Below are 8885 nucleotides of genomic sequence, written 5' to 3' on the forward strand. Positions count from 1 at the left end.
TTTTCTCTGCTTTTGGTTTTGAAGAAAATAAATGAATTTGCTGAGTATCTGCACTGTCTCACAGATACATGGCAACTAATTATATACTAATTTAGTGAAACCTGAAGCACTGAAGTCTGTTGAAACAGGCTCAGCTAAACCTAATGCTCTCGCTGCCTCTTTCAATTCTTCTTTACTCTCTTGACACCTGACTTCGTAAGCGAGCTGGTCACATAAACTCTCACGGAACAAATGGCGGCGAAAAGGACTGAAAAAAATGAAAAATAATGAAAGGCGTTAACTCTTCAGTCGTGTTGATGACAACAATGCTTGTTGCCACAAGTAAAATAAAGTGTCAAGCGACTTGAAGGCAATACTAATTTAGTAGCAATGAACAAGGCAGCAGTCAAATACGAATGAAGTTATACAATGTAGAAGTCATATCAACAAGTGGCTCATGAAGGGATACAACATCTTGCACTTCATCATATTGCAATAATGCAATTTTGTGCAGGCGAGTATGTGTGCATGTGGGAAAATGACCAGTTGTACCAGTTCCATTGTTTTGTCTGCTTGAGAGTGTCTTTGTCTCTGTCAGTGTGTGTGTGTGTGTGTGTGTGTGTGTGTGTGTGTGTGTGTGTGAGGCCTATACATTGGACCAGCAGCAGTGGAGATGATGCTGAATGAGCGAATGTATTGTGCTCTGTGCCATCTCTCCATCTCTTCTCTGCCTTAGTGTCTCCCCAGATAGACAAGCGCGGATATATCGGCCATCACCGAGATAAGGTGGAATGTGGAATGACAGGAATTTCAAACCTACATAACAAACAATGAAATTCTAATTACCAGCTAGCGCAAACAATTTCCCCTGCTGTGACATTTGGACCGCGGGACTGTTCAATTATTCATCGCCACTCTCGCCTCGCCGCAAAAAAAAAAAAAAAGGAGGAAAGGAAAAAAAAATTAAAAGAGGCAGCCGAGGGCTTGATATATTAATGCTGGTATAAAACCTGTGTTGGGACAAATCTGAATAAAGTAATAATCTATTCATGCAAGGACCTGTTTCATATTCAGTGTGGAAATAAAACAGATGTGACCTTGTATTCTGTTTCCTGTGAAATGTCAGAGGTAGGGTGACACGTTGGAGAGTTTAGCAGTGAATTGTTCTCACTCATAGTATAAATATACTTTTCAGATCAGAAGGAGATGTTCCTGTGCAGAGGCGTAACTGGGGATCTTCTTGTAATGAAAGTCTCATTTTGGTCCAAAGCTGAACAAATGTTATGCCAATCAACTGAGGCTCAATGGAGGCATGGCTCTGAATCCTCCTCCCTATTTAAGGCAGCCAGAAAAAAACAAAACCACAGCATTTCAGTAACGTGTACCCTTTCTTCTTGAGTCTCCGTGTTTAGCTGAGCAAGACATTTTTGCCTTTACTTCTGAAATGTCAGGGTGTCGTAAAAAAAAAAGTCTGCAATTTCAGTTTTTGGATTATTTTACCAGTGGATACTTCCAAAAAACACATTTTGAGAAAAGACTAAATGTACTACATTTCTTTTTTTCATGTATGAGGTAGAGTTTCTAACATGGGGGGGAAGGGAACAGGGTGTACAGTAGGAAAGAGTTCAGTCTTTAAGTCACTGAGGACTGCGCCTTAGAGTATAATGTCATCCAGAGCCTCCTTCATTGTGTATTCTCATTGGGTGACCTGCAGTCATCATCAAAATTCACCAGGGCCTGACGTGAGTCAGTCGCTCTGCAGATAAGAGCCTGCCAGCCACATTGAAGATGTATTAACGTTAGAGGAGAAAACTATATATCTTGCCATTTTAAACTGCAGACGGCTTTTTACTTTCTTCCTCTTTTCCCACCATCCCTCCTTCTTCCTTCTTCCCTGCTCCATAGAAAAGTAATTAATCTGCAACAGAGACACGGACTGGCGGCTTTGCCTTGTGGATGGAGAAACAGGCTGGATTTTTAATAAACCAGGAAGTTAATAAGGAGCAGGCCATTTAGAATTCCATTATCAGTGCGAAGTGCGTGTTTTCATGAGGAGCATGACCATCACCTTTGGTCTGGCCTCCTCAGGGCAAATGACCAAAACTGCTGAGGGGTTTGAATTTATAAACTACTGCCTAAGTTAGCGAGTGGCGAGCGAACGGCTAAGTGGACATTAGGCCGTCCAAATATTTAAACTATCTGTGAAAAGATGCTGGCAAATACGGTAAAACTCATGTGAACACATAACAAGATATGTCACACTGTTAGATGTGTAATGGTGAAGACTTTACAGTAGGCGCTCAGAGCAGTGTGTAGAGAAACTTTGTGCCAGGGTCAGTCTGTCACTGTGTCTCCGTCAAGCCCCTCTGCCTCCACAGACGTCCAACAGTCACACACTAACATACACGTACACACACCACCAGCCGACTGCCTGACATGAACACTATCCCAGGCTCACTGGGCGCCACTTAAAGGCTCCCACTTTGAAACTGACACTCCACTTGGCAACAGGCGCCAAACAAAAGACAGTGTGTGTGCGAGTGTGTGTGTGTGTGTGCGCGCATGTGTTTGTGTGAGACTGTGTGTCTGTGCAAGTGTGCTGAAATTTTCCAACAAAAGCGACACTCTAACTTCTCTGTACCTCGATCCTCCTCCTCGTGTTTACCACACAGGAAACCTTTACCGCCCACATCGCTGACCTGACCTTTCAGCCCATCTCCATCTGCCAACTTGTGAGCATGCGAGAGTGTGAGCGTGTGCACGTGGAAATGTGTCCGTGTGGAAAGGTAAGGAGGCACACCACGATAACACATTTAAATGTGGCACGTCACCAAGTTTGCACATGGCAGATTATCAGGCATGCTTTTAGAGTCAACCTCTTCCGGGAAAAGGAAAAACAAGGACGCTTCGCCCTGAGGGCGAATGTAATAATAGGAACCGTATGACTGCGAAACCAAATTAGGACTTGTCACCGGACTGGTTGTATGGTAATGTCAGAATCTGTTGTAGCGCAAGTGTGTAAGACAGGTGAGTCTATTCCTGGTTAAGTATGTTGTGCTATTTTGGTTGCACTCTATTGCAGCTGAAATATTGTCCGAGAGGTGTTTGAGAGTGCCATTGTCTGTAATTATTACACAATTAAGGTAATATAATTTAGATATAGATGCATATTAATATTGATTTAAAAAAATAATTTTCATATTTATCATCTATTTTCAAGCAAGGTCCAATTTGAAAGAATGACAAAGGACTCTCTTTATGATATCTCATGTTAAGTTACCTAACATCAGGTTTCCTCCTAACTACACTAGGCCTTTTAATTAATCGTGTGAGTTATTATCTTCTGATTTATTTCAGGCTCCAGCTCGCTATACAATAAGCAACTGTGAATGTCCTCTGGACCCGGGGTTCATCTGAGATCAGCAAACAAAAATTGAAATGTAATGATGCTGTCATCAAAACAGTAAAGCTGCAACTGAACTCAAACTGAGAGAATTACTTAGCTGTCAGCCGCTCATAAAATAATAATAATGTTTAACTATAGAAAGGTTTGTAAATGAATAAGACAGTGGGAACATTTTGCTGCTGAAGTTAATTGAATAGTTGCTGTATATTAGTGATTGAAAATGGCTGTGATAATGGTCCTGTATTATGTGTTATGTATTCATATTTAAGAACTGAAAAATAATGTTTTTTCTCTTCTCATTTTATAGCTATGATCTTAGCATTTGTTAGAGCTTTATGGAGATATGTTATCAATACTCTAAGAGTAGTTAGGCTGACACAATACCAGCATTTGTAAGGTGTTTCTTCAGTCTTGAGATAACCACATTTTCCCCTCAGCGGCAGAGGTCACAGTGAAGGTGAAATGATATCAACACACACAGGGTCACTTGGGAAGGGAGCTGTGCTGTGTGTGATTTGTAAACCGTGAGAGTCGACACTCGGGCCACACTTACTCCTGACGGGGATGATGAGCTGGGGGATGACGGGCAGGATCTTGGGGCCTCCGTTGTCCAGCAACTCATGGACTCCCTGACAGGCGAGGAACTTGTACGGATGATCAGTCTCAGTTAAGCCATCGAAGAACAGAGGGAGGTAGTAGTTGTAGTCCAGCTTCTCAAACTCCACCTGACGACAGAAATGACTATTTACATTCCGGGTATTATTAGCTGCTTCTTTGATCCAGAGAGACATACGAAGACAGAGGGGGTAGAGTTCCTGTCCTGTTCTCAAGGACATTTGTTGGAACATATGGCTGTTGATCAGGACATTAGCTAGCAACAATCTTTTTGTTTACTGGACAGTCCCTCTACGTACCCACTACATCAGAGTTATAGCAGATGAAAATTCTCGTGTTGTCCAGAAAATCAGTCACGGCCATTAAGCTTCCTTTCATTCTTTGCCCTTTCTCTTTGTTTGTCCTTGGCTTCGCACAATATCAAGGGCTAAAGCTCCTCTTGCAGCCATTTATAACCCTTCGAGTAAACACATACATACACACAATGGCAGGGGGGACAGCTGTTCAGGAGATCATGACACAGCGGCATGTGGCATCTTGTGGGCTGACATGTTAACACCTGTTTACACCATTTACAGGACAGACAAAAAGGCACACGCACACACACACACAGGTGGTAGATTAAGACATTCGTCCAGCTACGGGCCACGGACCAGCTTTGATGTTTGGCTGAGTGTGTGGGTAGTGTGTGACACATTAAAGTAAAGTCAGTCATGTGTGTGAAGCCATCAGAGGAAAGCCACTCAGGCACACTGGATTGCAAAGAACAGCTGACCCAAAGCAGGCTGTCCTTGAGCCATGTGTGTGTTCTGAAAATCTTAAAAAAGGTTGCATGTAGCCATGGCTCATGCAATATTGGTTTGTACTAGATCTATCTACAGAGTGTGGATATCCAACAGGGGTATCAGCTGTAGCACTGCATCCCAATGGCACTATTGTTGAGAGAGGGGTTAGAGGTTGAATGGGTGATTCTGTTTTTCATGTAATGAAAGGAAATCCCTTTGGTGTGGAGAAAAATAGCCCCCGGCAGCCAGCAGTCCTTGAGGACAGCTGAAGCCATGAGGAGACACTCTCTTGTCCACACACACACACACACACACACACACACACACACACACATACATATATACACACACAAGCATCCTGCTGGGTCACGCTGGTCTGTGCTAAAATGTCACCCAGGCAGTGGTGCTTTCAAGTCCCCAGCCCTCGCTCAGCCGCCGGTCAGAGCCGATACTTCAAAGCAGGGCAAACCCCCCCCCCCCACGGGTAAACACAGAGACGGACAAGGAGAGAAAAAATATGGAGAGATGGCAAGATGGCGACAGAGACAGAGAGCTCACACTGTCAGCGCAGAGAGAAAAGCCCTGATTGCTTTGAGGCAAATTGCCAGCCAACCTTGACCTTTCCCTGCGTTTGGTCAAGATCATCGTTGTGAGTCAGGCGGACTGGAGACTAGAACAAAAGCAAACATGAGCCCAGTGAGAAGGGGAGCAGAGGGAATGGAGGGTTACGGAGGGTGAAGAGAGGCGAAATGACACTAACGCACAGCACTGCTTGCTAGCCGATGGCAGTCAATGACACACAGGGACAGATCGTGCCATACAGTATGCTGCTTTCAGATTCATTTGATCTAAATTTGAGATAATATTGGTCAGTGTGATTATACTTTGGGATAGGAAAATGCTGGTCATTTAATACAGTAATTAATAAGAGGATTAAAAATAATTCAAACGTAGAATGAAACATTGAGCTAAAATTGAGGATTGAGGAATTAAAAAAAATAATTTCACAACATCTAATTTAAGGTCTCACATTTAGGCACAGACACGCTCTCACCTACCCTGATGTAGACCTGAGGTGTTGTGGGAGTAATTACCTGCGAGCATTAATGCGGTGTTATTGTGAAGATGCCTCTGAACTCTGTGATACTCTTAATCCAAATCACATAAACAAGCAGTTAGGGACTGGCTGAAGATTCCAGTTAGCACTGAAGGAGTGGAGACAATCAGCAAACACCTTCACATACTCACGCTCTTACATAGTGCGCACACACACACACACATTCCCGAGGAATCTTAATCAGCGGCTGCACTCAGTGGTAACTCTTGCATCCGTTATTGATTGTCCGCCCAGGTTTGTTTGTCTTTGGGTGCCTATGGGAATCCCCCTGGAGTCCGAGGAGTCAATGAGAGTGGGGCAAAGAAAGTAGCAGCAATTAGCCTTGGGACACAGACCTGCATGTCTACCCTGGTCAGCGCTGCAACAGAAGCACATAGACCATGGAACAAGTCAGAGGAGAGCCTCTGCTCATTAAACTATACAGCATCAGAGGCCCCCCGACAGGCACAGGAGACCAGGAGGAACGAAAAACAGCAGGTTGCCAATTTAAATACACAATAGCTGGACATGATTTGTGTGTGGGGGTGTGTGTGAATACATGTGTGGGTGGATGGACTGCTCGATGTGTGTGTGTGTGTATGAACGCTTACATGCGAGTCCATATATTCCCTGTGTGTACACAGACATGCTAAGCTATTGGGCTAGTTTGCTAGTGTGGTGTGTGTCATTAGCCACAGCGTGAAAGAGGAAAACCTTGAGTGTGCACGTGTGTGTTTATGTGTGTCTTTTGGTCTGATTGTGGACTATATCAAATGTGATATGTTACTCCTCTTCCATTACATAAAACTGCATTTGACTGTTAAATTGTGGGTCGTAGTAGCTGGCATTGTAATATCATTGGTTTAGAGGTGTTTGTTCAGGTTGGAAAATACTTGTGTTTACATTTCTAAAGGCTAGTTGTGTTATAATTCATACATTTCTCCCTCCTCATCCTCCACCACCTGATCTAACAACGTGGGTGAGGGAGCTGTGGGTGGAGGTCAACTATCCTTTAATGCTCCATATTGTTTTACAACTGTGCATTTGAGGCCACAGACACTTCAAATCCACCAACTATTTGATCAATTCTCTTCCACATGTTCCATTTCAGTCACATTACTGAAGCTAAGCAAATTAGCTAGCGGATTTTGCCATCCAATCTTGGGTGCCAACCATTTTTAGCAACAAAAGCATGTCTCAGAGGTCATGCAAGAATCCGGCGGTATGCCAGCTGTTTGACAATGGTGCTATTTTCATTGATGATGCCATAATGACTTGACCTGGATTCAGCTTTCTGTTCACACAAGTGCAGGTTTCTGTATTTAGATGAGCTGGCAGATGAGCTGCCGTCAATTATTCCAGCCTTGTGAGAACAGGCTTCCTATTGGTGCCACTCACACTGTGAGTCATTCAGTCACTATGCCCAAACACACTTCCATTAGTTCTGCTGAAAATGTATCATAGAAGACCAAAAAGGAATGCAGGAGTCACATATAATAGCATGTAGACAGTGAGGCACGCATCTTGGAAGATTTTCACCCTCAGGAAGGAGATATGCATTAAAAGGGCTGTATGTTATGGGCACACAGGAAGCAGGCATGAACCAACAATAACAAAAAAATTAACAAAACATATGGCAGCAGTCCTGTTTCTGACTCCCAGGCTGGTTTTCTGTCCCATCTAAGAATCAATTACATGGTGCCGTAATTTCAGAGTGGCCCTTAGTTGAATATTTATGCCGCATTATGAGGTATTGAAATTATTATTTAGGGTGGAACAATAGGAAATTATAAATTTCAATTTATGTTTTAATTTTCTGGCTGTAGGGGCCAGGGCTGTTAAATTAAGGTAAAGGAAGCACACCATGAACCAATTCATTAAGTAGCAGCTCAAATCACCGTGAACAAGACACAGAGTTTGTGGATAGCAATGTCCCGCTTATTAATCTCTCCCATGAATAGTTTGCCTCTCCATAAAATGTATCTTTAGAATGCACAAACTGTACATGAAGCCAGCCTCCAGCTGCATTCTGTGCAGCTGCAGACATCACAGTTTGGACTCTGAAACAACTTGGCAAGAGAATTCACCACGTTGAGAAACAACAACGTCCTTGATCAAACATGCAAACAGGTCAGCCGGACGGAAAAGTTATTCAGTTCCTAGTTTGAGCCATTTGTTGAAGAGGATTTAGCTTTCAAAAGCAAAGTTTCAGCAAAGTGTTATGGTCATGATGTTAAGAAACTGATGTGTTCATGGAATCGCCTAAACCTTCTTCGTGGGTTGTGGAGTTGGCCATATCCTCAACAATGCCGACCTCACTGCAGGTTGCTGCTGACTGATGAGGTGTATCAGATTGTTACTGTTAATAATAAGGTGATTGAACAACACTCGACTTATAAATACAATATGTCTTTTATTCATCAAACTTGAGTGTCTTACAAATAAACTCAGGTTGAAGTTAGGTTCTGTAATATAAACAAATGCTGCTTTTCTTTTGCTGCAACAGAAAACTATTTTTTTATTGATTATCCTGCCTAAATAAAATACAATTACAAAAAAATAAACTTGAGCTCTTAAAATATCACTAAGCCCCTTTCTACATTCAGTGTTAGCTCTTCTAGAAGTTGTTAACACATGTTGACATCTCCTCATTAACTAAATTAACACAATATATCAGCAAAATAAGTACTGGACTTTATTGTGTTATCCTTGACAAACAAGCTTAGATGTAAATGTTGCTATTCATTCTCAACTAAAGTAAACTAAACCAAAAAAAAGCAGTCTGTGGCTGTTTCAAGATTTAATTTATTAGTTTGCGGAGATGCTACACCTCCCGCACACAGATTCAAACTTCCCTTTTAGGGACGCTTTTACGGTACAACCTCTCAAACATTTCATAAATTGTCATGAGCGTGCTGCACACAGCAGATACCAATACTTTTTTTTCCCATACCAATCCAACTCAGTTTCCAACTGTGCCACAGGTGCAAAGCACACCCCTGTC

At 42.6% G+C, this 8885-nt stretch overlaps 1 protein-coding gene across 1 annotated transcript in view; it reads right to left on the reverse strand.

The window, feature by feature from the left end:
- The window catches only part of pacrg (PARK2 co-regulated), a 59833-nt gene extending 55657 nt beyond the window's left edge, over positions 1-4176 (reverse strand). The window contains exon 1 of the mRNA XM_031847191.1: positions 3939-4176. Coding sequence (XP_031703051.1) covers positions 3939-4176 — 238 coding nt within the window. The remainder of the gene's footprint in view (positions 1-3938) is intronic.
- Positions 4177-8885: the final 4709 nt, after the last annotated feature.

This window comes from Anarrhichthys ocellatus, unplaced genomic scaffold (genome assembly GCF_004355925.1).
Source record: "Anarrhichthys ocellatus isolate YVR2014 unplaced genomic scaffold, GSC_Weel_1.0 scaffold7, whole genome shotgun sequence".
Taxonomy (NCBI): Eukaryota; Metazoa; Chordata; class Actinopteri; order Perciformes; family Anarhichadidae; genus Anarrhichthys; species Anarrhichthys ocellatus.